This window comes from Artemia sp. Qi Xiang Cuo, chromosome 16 (assembly GCF_049724085.1).
Source record: "Artemia sp. Qi Xiang Cuo chromosome 16, ASM4972408v1, whole genome shotgun sequence".
NCBI classification, from domain to species: Eukaryota; Metazoa; Arthropoda; class Branchiopoda; order Anostraca; family Artemiidae; genus Artemia; species Artemia sp. Qi Xiang Cuo.
In genome coordinates, this window is record NC_142809.1 from 31,884,777 (window position 1) to 31,901,366 (window position 16,590).

A 16,590-nucleotide genomic window follows, 5' to 3' on the forward strand; every position below is an offset into this window, starting at 1 on the left:
AAATTTGTTATTCATGATTAGAGTTGGCAGCAACTCTGTGGCACTTGAAAACAGCAAGAAGTTTCCAAAATAGCCAACGATTCTCACGATAAAATCACAAATATTAAAACGGTAAATGTTTTCATCACAGTTACGAGGACCTGGAAATTTGTTGAGTGTTCTACTAAGTACGTTCTGTTTTATGTTGTATTTTCTATTATGCCACTGGGGGAATCCGGTAACGTTAAGAAAAAACATTTTTCAAGAAAGTAGCGGCAGGTCTTTCTGTCATGGGAATTTCGAGCTAATTTTCAAAAATAACGTCAAATTCAAAGCTTTGCTTAAGTTATTTTGCCGTCAGAAATATTTTATGTTTGTCCCGTTTTTTCTAACGACGCCGAAAAATAGCCAGCTGACTTCAGATCCAGTTTCAGTGTATTCGGTCCAAACCTAGTCTGTCCAACTTGCTTCTTCTTTCAATGAGCAATGGGTCTACAGTTCAGAGCTTGATGAGGTGCAGCTAGTATTTAATTTACAAGGCCAGACTCACGATCGCTAGGTGAAGTTTTCTAACCGGTATATAAATGCCAAATTTCTGATGGCAAAGGAGTCAAACTTAAACTCTGCTTAGGCAAAAGGTGATTTCTTTGCAGTTCCAAGAGGGATTTTTACCTAACGCTGGAAATTGGGTAACTGAGAAAAAGAAATACCACGATGAGTTACCTTTGAGATAATTTAGAAGACCTTCTTTAAAAAAAAAAAAAAAAAAAAAAAAAAAAAAAAAAAATCCTTACCTAGCCTCTGATATAAAATATATGCATGCATTGAATAGAAGTGTATGCAGCTTTATTATCTCTTCCAGCTATAATATAGACAGCGTATAACATCACATACTTCTGTATGTCTTACAAAACAGGAAAAACTCAAAAAAACTAGGTACGTTTATATATAAAGAAAAAAACCCAAAAAACTTCGGGATGATAAAAGGAACAAAGGTTAAGCCTCAAGCGCCATTTTTGCGACATTTTCACCAAGGGCATCAATTGCATCTGAATCTATTGCTTCGCAAGGCTGTTTAACACTTGTCTGCTCTTGATCAGCAATTGAAACTTTCTTCTGGTGAAACGAGCGTGACCGATTCTTATGGGACTGCGAACGACGTCGATATTTCTCGCCACGATCTAATCTATTATCTGGATTACCTCCGTTTCGCAGAAGGCTTGGCATATCCTTTCGTTGCATTTGTGGGTCAAAATGAGTAGAAATTATATCAATCAGAACTTCAATTTCATCCGGTTTTCCTTTTACAGACTCTGTAATCATTTCGCGGACACCGTCTTTTCCTCCTTTACGAGCAAATGTTTCAGCTAAAGAAGCAAATTCTAGGTCAGCATCAACAAGAAGCCGTCGGAGTCTTGCAGCGTATGAGCGAACACCCATTCTTGTACGTGGGCCGAAGTAATAACTGAATATTGGCTTCAAATTGGCTTCTTTACTAACATATTCTTTGATCTTGTTCAGCTCAGCTTGAGCACTGGATGGTGAAAAGGTAACTGATTTTAAGGATTCCAATTTAAGCTCTTTTTCTTTAGTTTGAATCAAGTAAGCTTTTTCAAGGTAAACAGCGCGCTTTACAGCAGCATCAAGACAAAGTTGATGATCTCCAACAGACGTAGCAATAAACTTACGACAAGACTTGAATTCATGTTCTGAATCATTGAGGTTTGCAAAGCCTTTGACAATTTCAGTAAAAGCTTCAAACATACCATAGCGCATGTAGGCCTGGACTAAATGAACTGCATTGCTCTTTCGTCCATCACATCCAACAAGAATAACTCCGTCTTTCTCGCCTTTCACCTTTTTAAGCCATCCAAGAAATTCATTTAATCCAGAATATTCAGTTCGGGATGGTATGATAGCGTTGCGAACGCAGTCTTTTAGTTCTCGGTACTTACCACCAATAGTAACGACTCGCATGCCGTACAGATTTTGAAGATTCGGGGGTAAGTCACAGTAAGGCATAATAGCGGCTGAAAATTTGTCTTTGTTGTTGCAGTAGGCCCCAATGTCAATGATTTCATCGATGAGACGGAAACCTGTCAAACTTAGGTCATAAAACACAAGCATGTAGTCCCCATCAGGAAAAGATTCAGTGGGAGTAGCCGCTATTACAGCATCCGAGATATCTGGGGCCATTTTTCTGAAAAGGAAAAATCACATATATAATTTAGAAATTTCTGTTTCTTTTTTCTCAAGAAAAAAAGAGGTAACTAGAAGTGAAGCTAGAATAACATTTTTGAATGGTTGAAAGTACAAAGTAAACTCTGCAAAAAATAGGAAATTCGGAATATGCTTATAATTTTCCAATAACTTTATTATTCTTTATTTTTCAAAAAGAAATTGGAATTCTTATATGTGTAAGTCATTTGACTGTGACCCCACTCTCAAGTGCGATAACAAGTATACAATTGTAGTGGGTCCTAATAAGAATTTTAGTACTTCGGAATTTACGAGCTATTGAATCATTCCTGGGGTTCAAACAATTACTAATATTAAATGCAAAAGGCGCTATATAACGAATCGACCAGGGCCTGTTTACAATTAGATTTAGCGAACGTTCAGATGTACCCATTGCTAAAATTGGAAATGGGCTGATTCTGAATCTATCCACAGTGAAATTTAGCTAGTATTCAGAGCTAGCTCGAGCCAAAACCCAACTTCAATTTATACTAACATTTTTAAAGTGAGTTAAAGCCATCCAGATAGAGTTTGGTTATCAATCCTTAGATGTAAAGAAAAACCGACCAATCAAGAAGAAGAAAAATCATCAGCGAAATTAGTACAAAATATAGCGTTAGCTAAGTCTCAGTGTGGATTGAGTCAACCAAATTCTCGCAAATTTACTCGTAGATTTCAAATTGACATGATTTCAAACTTGGAGAATCTCGACTGCAACAGCATCTCCGAGAAAAATGTAACTTCAGTTGGACCATAGAAACAGCGCGTGTTAAAAAAAGTGAATTTATTTCTACTTGGTAACTAAATACAACCCAGTAAGATTTTACATGTTTTAAATATACAGTATATACGGTTTACTAGTTGCGTTAAAGTTTAAATTTAACCGCCGTATCTTAGCTAGCGCTTATAATGCATTTGCTGTTCCCTATCTACTTGCTCTTGCACCATTTTGGTCTCTTCTTACTGCTTCAGATATTAAGGATATACGGAAGTGTTTCTACAAGTATGCGAAATATTTGCTAAGGTTGCCTCTCTGGACTAATAACAGCTCACTATCCTTGCGGTATGGAGTTGCAAGTCCAGTGCCCGCGGTGCAGAAAAGAAAGGAGAGATATCGGAGGCAGATTATTGGTGAAAGCACCTCTGAGATTGTCCGTCGCTGATGATATGTTTGTTCTTACATAAAATTGCCCTTATCTGTATATTTTTTTTCTTGTTAATTCTTCTTTGCTTTGGTTTTGTTTGTATTTGTCAGAATTTATTTGTTTATTTCCGTTTTCTTTCTTTATACTCCATCAGTGTTGTATTTTACATTTATTATGAGCAATAAATTTATACATACATACATACATAGATGTAAAATTTGTACAGCGCAGTAGCTGTAAAAAATCCTGCCCATAATAGTCCGAGCCGAGTCTGTCCTAGCGGATTGGTTAGCACGCTAGACTTGAAATTCTTTATCTCTGAGAATAAGGGTTCGAGTCCTGGTGTCATTGAATATTTGCTTTGGAACAGGGGTTTGTGGCGTGACTCTAAGCTCAGCCAAAGTCAACCAGGCTCAAAATGGGTACCTGGAGAAATCTAGGAAAGGTAAACAGGAAGGGTGTGCAAAAGCACAGGATGGCCGGCCCCGAGCCCCCCATAGCACTTCCTGGATGAAGAGCCATGAAAAGGAGATCGGCACCGCCGGTAGGGACTGTAAAGTCCAATACCCTATTCTTTACCTTTACCTTTTTACTATAGTCTGTCAACTAAAATGGAACCTCAACACATATAAAAGGAAAATAGGAGATTAGCTCGATATTCCGCTAAATAATTTGCAAGAGTTGTTCTACAGCCGCCGCAGGAAGCATCCAACCGAGATATAAGCTAATAACATCAGGTTCCCGATTATATACCAACTAGGCCTACAAAAATAAAGATCTTACATTTACAGGTATCATCAAAATTGCAGACACGGGGAAGACAAATAACTGATGTAAAATATCGCTCCATCCCTCAGCCCGAAATGACAGCCTTTTCTTGAAAAAATTGAAGTTTGTTACCTAAGAACGTATTTTTCCGTGTTTTCGGCCCCTCACTCCTTCAAACCATCCTTTGATGTCCTCTCTCCGAGCGTAAGACCTGTGAGTTTTTACATTGCGTACCAACTTTTTTTAAATGAACAAGAAACCTTCAAAAATGAAGGTTTAAGAAATATTTGGAATATTCTTTAATTAAAGTGTTTATTTGTTTTTATTTATTGTTTCACTGCTTTACTAAAATTAAAACCCATTTTTTCTTGCTTAATTTTTCGTAAGAAACCTTCAAACGATTTTAAATAAAAAAAAACATTAAACGTAAGGTAGCAAATACGTTAATATACTTTTTTAAAATTGAGTTTTTAATAAATTCCGAAGTCTGATAAAAGCTCGTTGTTTACGTAAAAATTGGTTCTATGGCCAAGATTATTCAAGTCTTTTTGTTCACAGGTTAATTACTTTCTACATAAATGCTTCCGAATTGTGTAGAAAAAATATATAATAATGAAATCAAGGCCCTAAGCAAAGGGGTTTATGGGATTGAAGCTCAACTCCCTTAAAATTTAAAAATTCTTTTTGGCAATGTAGTGGCTAAAAAAGAAAAAACGCTAATAAGGACTATTGAAATAGTTAACCATCACCCACAGTTTACCGGCAAAAATTTCAGAATCTGGAAAAACCTATGGTATTCAAGAGAATGACCTAAAAAATAAAACTAAAATGAATAAAAACCAAACCGTAAAAAAACAACACTAAAATAAAAGTAAATTAAAACGTTTCTCAAGCCCAAATCTTACGACTGAAATACCAAGATCATGCGAGGAATCCCAAGGAGTGGCACCCTCGGCTCCTAGTGGTTGTTGCTGGGGCTTCAATGCTCAGTCCCATCCAAAACTTGAGATAAAAATATCAACAATTGGGTGACCGTTCTGAGTCATTTAACATTTTGATCGTTTGGTTATTCATCCTGCATATGTTCCCATGTTTAATAGCCAAACACCTTATTCCCAGTATACAAAAGAAAAAAAGAAAAAAGTTTAATTTGAAAACACATGTGAAACACAACCGTGTTGCCAAATTTTCAAAATTTCCGCATTTAAACCAGTGGTATGGCTAGAATCACATATAAGATGGAATCTGACATTTCTGGGATGAAAGAGGGTCTATGTCGGGGGAACAATCTATACAAATATACATAACAAAAACTTTTCTGTCACAAAAGTATAAACACTTCAACAGAATGTCACGGGGAGGGCAAGATAACAAGTTAAAAGTACAAATAAATTCGAACGCTAATTTCAAATTTAGACACAAAATATGCTCTAAATTGGTCTTAATTATTTTTGGTATGAAATGTCACGAAAAATGCGTTACACAACATATTTCTATGGGCCATTTTTTGAAGTCTGCATTTAGCCTGAAATCTATTGTGTTAAGTTTGGCCACAATGAATATACAGTATTGGATATAGTTTATCAAAAGCAATGGAATTATCTAGTTGGAGCACCTTCTGCAGTGGTGCAACTCAAGGGAGGTGGAGGGTGGATGTCTGTTTATTATTCTATTTCGCCTAAGACCCATTTTTCCTCTATATTTTACGCAACTTCGTAAATTCTATAAATTTATTTTCTAAACCACAGACGGCGAGACTGCGGTTGATGAGTCTCTTGTATTTTTATGATGATCCTCCTCAAAAATAAATGAGTTTTAGTTTTGTAAGAGAAAAAACGCTGGTAGTAAGGCTTCAGTGAAGGACCAGTCTTTCCACAAATTACATGGGACCCACTAAAACTAAATTTAAGAGTGTATTGATACATGCAGGATAGGTTATCTAATGGCGAGAATTTTTTCTTTTTTAGAAACTTATTGAAACTATGAATGTTTTACTTTGTTTGGATAAACCGCTCAAAATAGATTTACATAAAAAAGATTTGTCTAAGAGTTTAAAAGACAGTTTTTATTAAAATTTGTTGCTACAAGGTTACTCCATAATCAATAATTCATATACCAAGAATAAGCAGAGAATTGGACCTTTTTCCAGGGATTAACATGAAAAAAAAATCCCGGAAAAAGGATCGTCTTTAAAGTTCCGAATTCGAAGTTAGAACCAGAAAGCTTGTCTTCTACACCGACAGAATTAAAACTTCTTCTGTCACCAAAGGCGTTTGGCTACAGGAAGAAACTACTGTCCCCGAATTATTTGTTCAAGTCCTCAATAAAAACCAAAATTCTGTATATTTTGTAGATAAGCTTTCTGGGAGTAACTTCAAAATTAATATTTTCTTTTCAGATTAATTTTGTCGCATGTCTTATAACTAGTGGGAAAAGACCTTAATTTTTTGGGCTGATTCTAGACAAATAACTCTTTTAATTTTGGAGATACCAATCAGAAACTAACTTGCACTGGAACAACATGAGAAACAAAATACTTTCAAGAAAGAGGGTTGCTCAACGAATCTCAGCTATGTAAATTCCTTTTGGGTGGTAAATAAAAATTAGATAAAGCTTGCATGTTATCAATCAGTGTCATGGCAGCCTATGAGAGGGCAGGGGGCGCTATTCCCCTCCCCCTGCCATTTAAATTTTTAAAGGGAAAATCGTGTGAATAAAGTATATACAGATATTCAAGGATAAAAAGTATTTTTATAGCCCCCCCCCCATCTAAAATTCAGCTTATGGGTGCCAATGATCAGTGTCAATGGAAGATTTGTTTCACAACATTGAACAATAAAAAAGGCCAAAGTAAAGAAAATGTCTTTCAGTAGAATTTGAGAACTTTAGATCCCACCTGGCAAACCTTACTTCAACAGCGGTCAAGATTTAAACTTTCTCATTCTAGACCAAAAGGAACGGAAAGCACCAGGAAAGGGTAATCAAAAAGCAGCTTTTTAGACCCCATCCACACCTAATTTCCTTTTTTCAAGATTGTTATATTAGCAGTAATCAGTATTAATAGAAAATTAAGCTTGGGGAGTTCAAATTGTGTTCTGGAAGGGGGATGGGGTGACTTTCCCTTAGTTTTACGCTTCTTTTTTCAGACAGTAGAGCAAAAAATCCCTATCAGAGTTGCAACAGCTACAGGAACGCAATAGTTATGGCAAGTAAAACAAGTACATAACACGTGCCACAGTTAAACAAGTTCCAATAGTTAGCAAGTTTCACTTGAATATTTAGTACCCTTTTTGTATGATGAGAATTTCGTGAGGGTGAATTTATTTTCCCGAGTCCCGCCAACCGGTGGGTACGCACACATACGCGTATACCGGCGAACCTAACAGCTGATCGAGGGATTAATCCCTTCTTGTTGGATTTCTAGGCCTTGCGTGAGACTTTTTTTTCTTAAAAGGATATTGGGTTTTTCAAGGATAATTGACAAATCAAGAAAGGTTTCCGAATTGTAATCGAGATATTCGAGATTTTTGGAACGCGAAGAAAGAATATCTTCTTTTAATCTTTGGCATGTCAACAATGAACTGATCGTCCAAGTCAATGCTGACTTTAATATCGACTTTCACAAAGATGGCGTGCAAAGAGGATTCAACTCTGAATACCCATTTTTGAATCTGAGAAAGTGCTGATATTAAAGTTTGCTAGAGGACTGAACCGAAGGGTATATGAAACTGACAAGGTTGTAATCTTCGCTGATTTAACATAGGAAAATTGAAAAAAACAGCAGCACCACCTTTATTCGAGCGCCCACCGACTCCATTAAGACGGTAAAAACTTTTAGGGAAAATTATTTTAAATGAGATCCTTAATTAGGATATTCACAGGATTAAATCTGAGATTTTTTTTGTAGATAATGACCAGCTTATTTTATTTTTCAGAACGAAAATTCATAAAGAAATTAGCTTGCATCAAGCATCCTAACACTCCTATCCTATCCTAACACTACGTGTTAGGATAAGCATACTACTGGTATGTTTATAGTGTTTTGATGGCGAAAAAAATATTGGAAAAAATGCAGACTCTTAACCCGCTATGTATCCAGTTTGGATTTTCCTAACGCAGCTTTGATAGTAAAAAATAAATCTTGCCACCTGTTTTTTGTTGCTTTTGGTCCTAAATAAATAAAAAAACAGACGAATTTTGAACTCGATATGTTTCTTGATAAATTTTCTGGTTAAATTATTTGCAGATCTTTTTCTGATTTAAGTTTGCCATATGTATTTTAATTGGTAGGGAAAAATACCATTTTTCGGTTAATTCTAAGCAAAGGGTCTACTATAAATTTTGCAATTTAAAACCACAAAAAAAAAAAATGCCGTAGAAATTATCTTTAAGAAAAGTAATACTTCGGTGATTCCATTTATGCAAATTTATTAAGGAGCTTCAGCCCAAACTTGATAAAGCCTGAATATTCTGAACCAATTTCAAAATCAAAACTTTTGCAAAACAGAAAAACAAAAAAAAAGTCAAAATTAAAAAAAATGAGTTTTTAGGTAAAATTCAGGCTTTAAAATTTTATCGTTCTCGGTAAAAAAGAACAGAAAAACATCTGTTGAAGATAAATAGCAATATCAAAATGTTTTTCAGTCTCCTAATTCCCTTTTTAAATTGTTGGATAAACTATAGTGAAAATCTACAGAAAAAATAAATCATTAACGGTTACTTTTTCAAGAGAGCAATTTAAACATCGAGGACACTTTTAGTAGCACTAGAACCCTCTGGCCAGAATACAACCCCCTGAGTCCCCACCCCATCTGTGGGTATACGGCTGTATGCACATACTGCCAAGCTTAGTGCAAAAAGCGTTTGGTTCGTTTCTTGGGTTTCCCCTCCTTCAGTGGCGTAGCAAAGTTTTGTGACAATAGGGAGGAATTTCAACTTGTCACCCCCCCCCCCCCAACAAACATTTAAACATTGTTGATTCATATTTGTTTATGGTAGAAACATACAATTCAAAGAGATATTGGAAGTGTTTAAATTAGGGAGTGAAAGGAAAAGTAAATAGCGTGCTGTATAACATTAGTATGTAAATATTTTAATGTAAATAACTTACATAAATTTAAGCAAAATACAAAATTTTTAAACATATTATTATTATTACAATATCAAACAACATCATTTTAATTCGCGGCTTACATTAAGTAAGGCTAAAATGGGCAGGGGCTTTTATTATAAACGTTTTAAGAGGAAAGAAAAGAATAGCTCTTTCTTTCGTATTTTGCCATAGACCTATCCATGTTTTTTTCTACTTTGACTTCAAACACCCAGGTGATTGGATGGTATATATATACATATATATATATACATATACATATATATATATATATATATATATATATATATATATATATATATATATATATATATATATATATATATATATATATATATATATATATATATATATATATATATATTATCTGCACGAATATAACAAAATGTACTGTATTTTAAACCCATATTTTCATTCATAACCTCTTCTTTCTAACTTTGTTTTCTGCAAACTTAGAAATAGCCTCATCAAAATCTTTTTTTTCTACACCGTTTTCAATAGATAGTATGGCTAAGCTCGATAGTCGAGCTTGGCTCATAGTAGATCGGAAACAACGGTTAATAAGCTCGAATTCAGAAGCTCTCCTCTCGCAAGAAGCAACAGAGACAAATAGTGTCAGGTAAAACATTAATTCTAAAGTTAGTTTTGGAATAGAGTCTGGAAGCTCTTATTCAGCTATAAACTGCAGTAGTCTCAAAGAACTCCATTTCCGAGCCACTTCTTTAGGAAGGTTTGCCGCTTGTAAAAACCTCCTCGGATGTGGGATTTCATTTAATATGTCTCCTGAAGATACTTTTTTTTGTAATTCTCAACTAAACATCAAACTAATTTTAGCACTTCAGTTTCTGAACTCTTTAGCAAGTTCCTGGTCTCCAAAATAGCAAACCGAAGTGATATACATTCCATGCCTTGGCATGGAAATTTATGTCAAGTTAAGTGGTAGTGATAGTTACTAGGGGTGGATTGTGACTAGTGATAAATCACTAGGGGTGGTAACCCTGAGCGAAAGGGGATTTTTGGGGAACTGGTCTGTTTTCGAGAAGACAGATTTTTGGGGAAATCTTCTAAAATTCAGGGATAGTGGAAGCACTGGTATTTTTAGAAAAAATCTGCCAACAAATTTTACTAGGCCATGAAAACTGCCAAATAGCATGGCTACTATGCTACACCACTTTTTGCACTGCGGGCCCTAATCAATCATAAGTCCTTTTAGACCAATTTTTTTTCACCCCTCCAGGGCTGGTATCCGGAGCGGTCCTCCCCCCCCCCCCCGCATGCCCGCACCCACTTCCTAGGCTACTGCCCTCCTTGTTAAGAATGCCAGGAAGCCAGTCAACTGCATTTATGAATAGAAAAGTCATGACTCTTGCATTTTGAATTAATCCGATATTCGGATTAATTTCGGATTAATCTGAAATTGTAACAAAGTCAGACGCATCTTAAGCCGACTGCACCATCGACGTATACTAACAAAAGGTGTAGATTTTGAAATGTTCTTTCCTGGCTTAGGTGAACTCTTAAGAATAAATCAGCCTTTTTCTTGCATGAAAAAGCACGGCTTACAATAAAAATTATCGAAGATTACACACAAAACCAATAACATCTTAATTAGAGACGGCAGAGGCCTATATTAAAATCTTGGTTGCCTAAATTTGACTAGGACACAAAATTACGCAAATAGTGTTCTGTCTGAGGATTCACTTTGAAGGCCACATACCAGTTTCTCCAAGTTTCCAACACCAGAGTCTTGGAAAAAGACTATTTGGAAAAGCAATACGGCTATCCTCAGCCAAAACCTGGACCTTTCCTAATCTGAACAGTTCATCCCAACGGCGCAGACCAACTTTTCTATCTACTATGCTCTCTGAGAAATGGTCTAGTATCTAAAGAGGTAAGCCCAGACTTGACATGTTTTAAACTGTCAAAACCTATTACGGACACATAAAATCACAAAGCGTAGTATCAATAGGGCTGTTCTTTTACTCATCTATGTGCAAAGATCTTACATGTTTAGACAAAGAACGCTTAAAAGTGAAATCTTAGCACTAAGATCGTACATCTTATGGCGTTCTTTTGAAAACTTCTTTCATTATTCTGTTCTGATCAGCGGTCTGAGAACCATAATGAGTATAACATCGAAGTTCTCTCATCATTGTTCTATATGGCAGAAAGATGGCGTCCTTTAAACTTTTTGCTAACATTAACGAGCTGTAAGATCTTAGAACAAAGATGAGTTAAAAGAATAGAAATCTTTGCAGAAAGATGTGAGATCTTGTGTGTAAGATCAACAGAACGGGCTTAATATCAAGCAGAAAATGACAGCAAAGACGGGAAAAACACAGAATTCAAAAAACCTATTGAGGAAAATCTATACTTTCATATATTTCTTCCATTATAGCAACTTTTAAAACGAGTATGTTTCGATTTTCTCAAGAACTTGAAAAATACAGATGCTAAGTTTAGCAGAGAACAGCCGAATAGAACCAGGGACGTAGCCAAGTGAGGAAGTCTTTTTACAGCACATCATCAGCAATAACGATGACATACCATTTGTCTTGGCATTTCCTTTCTTTTGAAGTATTTGACGGTTAAAAGTTATTGTAAAAGAGTTCAAAGAATACCTCCTAGGAAGTTACTCTAAACGACGTTAGAAAACAGGAAGCAGCCTTTTGATAACTTTTTCTACCTATTGTTTCCTGATGAAGGTGCACAACAAACCTCCTCTCCTCTGGAAGCAAATTTCCTGACCTATCCCCCCGCAAAATTTTTGTGGGCTATCTCGATGACAAATTCACCTGAATTTTTAGATCATGAAATTTAGAAAGTTACTATCTTAAACTAAAGTTAATGTATCTAGGATATGTTTCGTTTTTGAAAAAGAAAATTTTTTTTCGCTAAATTTTTCTTCGCCTTTCAGTCATATTGTTTTTTTTTTTTTTTTTTTTTTCAAATTGCACCCAATATCCGAAATTAAAGACTTTAGGGAGCTTTAAGAATATAATTTCAAAATACAACTGTAAGGCCTACTTACCAACGTCTACTTTAAGCATACAGTATTTTAGAAAACAAGCAATGTCGATAATATCTCTTTCCGATGTCGAATCGAAGTCGTATTCTCCAGATCTAAACCCAGGTCCTCAGAGGCTGCCAATCTCTTTACCGACATACAAGAGAAGGAAGAAATCCCCCCCCCCCCCAAAAAAAAAACTTTTCTTAAACAAAAAAGAAGTAAAGTAAAGTGCTAGTTTTCTGTAATCTTATAAACATAGGGAAATATCACCAGTTGATTTATTTGCGCTAGTTTTATTGATATATGTTAAATAGACTGTGAAGAAATAATTTTTGTTCGTTTCAAGTTTCAACTTCGCTCTTTACTTCCCTCGGGAAAACTTTATTTTTCTTATTAATCTTTGCTCGTTTTTCATTAAAATTTAATGCAGTGACAATACTGCCATGATGTTTTTATTTATACGGAATAATTTTTGTTCGTGTTAAGTTTTAATGTTGCTCCATAGTTTCAGTTGAAAACTTTTTTTTTTATATAATTTCTAATCACCTCCAATCTAGGGGAGATAAGACACCTCAACTAGACCCCGGCGCCACGCCGGCGGATCGACCGAACGCCGCCGACGAGAGGCCCAGTCGAGCGCCGCCGGCAGAGGCGGCGGCGTTCGGTCAACTTTAAATTAATTTTGCGGCAATTCTTTATTGCGTCAACCACAAAGTCGGAGCTTTTCCTTCTCGTGTGGTTTAGTATTTCGATTTTCCTGATTGGAAATCAAGGAGGGCCTGCACTATCCCCAAATTTTTGGGTATTTCCCCGAAAAAAAATTTGGTTCCCCAAATCCCTGAAAATCACGCAATCACGGTGCCACCCTTAGTGATTTATCACCAGTGACTTTCCCTGCCAAATATTACTTTGCATACCATAATTCTTCACTACTCTCTTGTTCATTAATTTTCGTCTCTTTTGTTACTTTGCATAAAAACCAGACATATGCAATATGCAATGGCAAATATTACAATATACACAGTTCTTCATATGTTGACAAAAAAAGTCTCTTCTTTATGAAATGAATTTAAATCATTTCGAATGCAGTTTCCCAATCGCTATTTCTTACATAATTCGTAGTCAAGAATTTTATTTTCAAGTTGAATAGAATTATAGAGCGCATTCACTACTATACAGCTTCAGCCTTCAGTTGGATTTTGAAATTGACAGCTAACAGATTGTTTCTACAGCTGAATTATAAGTTTGCAGAGTTTTTTCTTCTTTTGCTGTTTTTAGATAAGATTTTCTTAATGTTTAATACTCAATTGTTGAACACCTGATAGAAAATACAATCTTCTTTCTGCAACATTTTTATCCCCCTCCCCCCAAAAAGAGCCCTTCTATTGAAACAAAATTTAGCTATAGACTAAGCTATGGACAAAGTTGGGGAATTAAAGATTGAAACGGAAGTTACCCCAAAAATATGATTCATAAACAAATTGTAAATTATTGCCTATAGGGGGGGGGATACGGGGCTATCGTTTTTAAATGATAATACCTCATTTTTTTATTGAAAGCAGGGATACCAAAAAGATAATTATTTTTTTCATTTAAAGGGGAGACAGAAGAAAATGATATTAAATTCCCTGGGAAACCATTGAAATATTTTTATAGACCCAGGGCCCCCCATTGAGACTTGTTCATTGTCTTGTGTATTTTGCGATTTCTCATAGGCTACTGGCCTAATTTGGCTTTTGTGTGTGCTCCCTTTTAATTAGATTCTTTGGATCTTATTGAATACCACGGCGAATCTATGACTCAGTTTTCCAATAGTTTGAGGTATATCTGAATAATTTAGATATTTTTCTTCTTGTCTTTATACCCCTTTACTCATACCCTCAAATTTTTTTTCAAGGAACACTAAGCTGTTTAACGTTATTTCGCGTGTTTGATTAAACCATATAGTGACCTAGTTAATTACTAAGTAAATTATTTTTTAATGTTAAGATGAGACTGTATCCTATTAAGGTGGTATCCAGAGAGGGGGGGGGGGTATTAAATTTAAATGATAATTTATTGAAAGCAGGAATTTATTGAAAACAGCAATTTATTGAAATTTTTTTTTATTGAAAGCAGGGATTCCAAAAAGTTAATTTTTTTAATTTAAAGCAGAGATGGCATCCTATCAAGGTGGTATCCAGAAAAGGGGGGGGGGGGTAGTGAGCTATCATATTTAAATGATAATACCTCGATTTTTGTTTTGAATAAGTTAATTATTTTTTATTTAAAGCGGAGACGGTATCCTATCAAGATGGTATCCAGAGGGGGGGGGGGGTATAGGGAGTTATTGTATTTAAGAGATAGTACCTTGATTTATTTTTTTTATTGAAAGTAGGGATGCCAAAAAGTTGAAAAGTTGACAAAAATTAATAAGATTTTCGTGAGTTATACTTGATACAGCGCTTGCATGGTTTTATCGTCCAAAGGGAAAGGGACATATGCGTCCAACCCGTTTTTTTTTTCTTATTGATGAAACGGGTTTTTGAAAACATTCATTCATAAGTACCAGGCAGATTCACACTAAAAAAAATTGGTGTGACGAAAGCGATATCGACATCCCCACCTAACGTTGCGCTCGAGTGACGATGGCGCCCTTGGTCCAGTGCCTAAGTTACATTAAAAGGCCAGGTCATTATAAAAGCTTTCAATTTGGGAGGTTCAAGGAGAAGTCTTCGACAGTCTTATGACCTCAGGGTACTAGATGTTGCAACGTTCTTACGCATCTACAGTGGTTTAAAAAATTCGATCACCCCACAAATGATTACCAAAAATATGCACAAATATAACAAATGTAACATTTGGAATATTATAACACTTTTTTCAAAACTTTGAAGAAAAGCAAAAAAGGCTAAATACCCCTAACTACGCTTGAAAGCTATTTTAAAAAGAAACTCTTTGGAGATTTCCATGGAAATGACCATAGCAGAAGCTTTGAGCCTGCATGGGTGGGGATCAAAGAGGAGTCTTTGAGTATTTTGACCACAGGTGACTAATTGTTGCGCCTTTCTTAAATTTGGTAATTTTTGTGAGCATTTGGAAATCAAAGCTTAAACTCAATAACTGATACTAAGTGTCCTAACATTTTGATTGGATTAAAGGTGACAAATTAGGATGAAAATCTCAACATCTTTCTGGAGCTACTTCAGTCTGCATATTATTTCATTTAATTACATTTAGAACGGATGAGCTTTTCATTTTTTACCTAAGAAAATAGCTGGCACTTCATTTTTCTTCATACCGAATAAACCATTAAGTGTTTTTTGTTTCATTGTAACTGAAGTGTTCTCATATGAAGTGTTCATCATGTATTTTTCTATTTGATAAATTTATTCCTTTTAGATGCAGTTTAGAATTTGACTGATATTAGGTATTTATCAGTTTATAATTTGGAATGAATCCCCAAAAGGAAAAATGAATAAAATACAAGAGCAGCCAAAAGCAATAAAAAAGCAGCAGTTCAGCCTTAGCCTACATGACATATATTCTATAAAGAAGCCAAAAAAAACTTTAAAATGCATTTTTTTTAAATTGTTATTAAAAACCGGTTTTTAACACAAGAAAGCTTCTTAGGAATCCAAAAGAGCAAAAAAAACAATCAATATCAAAGTCGCCAATTTCAACGGTTTTAAAGGTGACAAAACAGATATAGGCCAAAAGCATTATGAAAAAATTAAGCTTCCAAGTTCAAACTTATATTCAAAGTTTTTACCCAGATAACTGACTAATTTTATCATACGGTATTTGAAATTTTGTATGTAGTAACGTTCGATGAAAAAAAATAATAATTTTTATGATTATTTAAGTTAAGAATACATAGCTAATAGATACTTCAACTACTCGTATTATGCAATGGTTCTGAAACGCCACAGCCATTTCGTTTCTACCAGATTTCTACTTCTCTTGATGAGTAATGAAGAAGACCAGTTTCCAGCCAGCGACTTGTGAATTTTTGAACTCATGAATAGGCTCGAATCTGTCGTAAATTTAAGCTGTGATTTGAGAAAGACTGATGAAAACATTAATGTTTGCGGTCAACATTGATCGCGACGGCGGCACGCCGCCGACATCCTGCCTGCGGCGCGGCGCGCTGTTTTTGGCCCCGCCGCCACCGGTTTTCCCTCATTGGCGCGGGGCCGGGGTCTAACCTCAACCCTTATTAAGGAGCTGAACGAAGAAGCCTTACAAAATTTGTACGAAAAAATAAGTTTAGAGTGAAAAAAAGATCGTTAATTCTTTGTTTTAAAAAACTAAATTTAGTAGCACTTAAGAAAGTAGCTCCATGCGAGTAGCTTCGACAC

At 35.4% G+C, this 16,590-nt stretch overlaps 1 protein-coding gene across 1 annotated transcript in view; it reads right to left on the bottom strand.

Moving 5' to 3' along the window:
• Window positions 1-808: 808 nt before the first annotated feature.
• LOC148942792 (maternal protein exuperantia-like) overlaps window positions 809-16,590 on the bottom strand; it is a 28,536-nt gene continuing 12,754 nt past the window's right edge. Inside the window, exon 2 of the mRNA XM_089102771.1 lies at window positions 809-2,179. Coding sequence (XP_088958897.1) covers window positions 976-2,175 — 1,200 coding nt within the window. The 5' untranslated portion in view covers window positions 2,176-2,179 and the 3' untranslated portion in view covers window positions 809-975. The remainder of the gene's footprint in view (window positions 2,180-16,590) is intronic.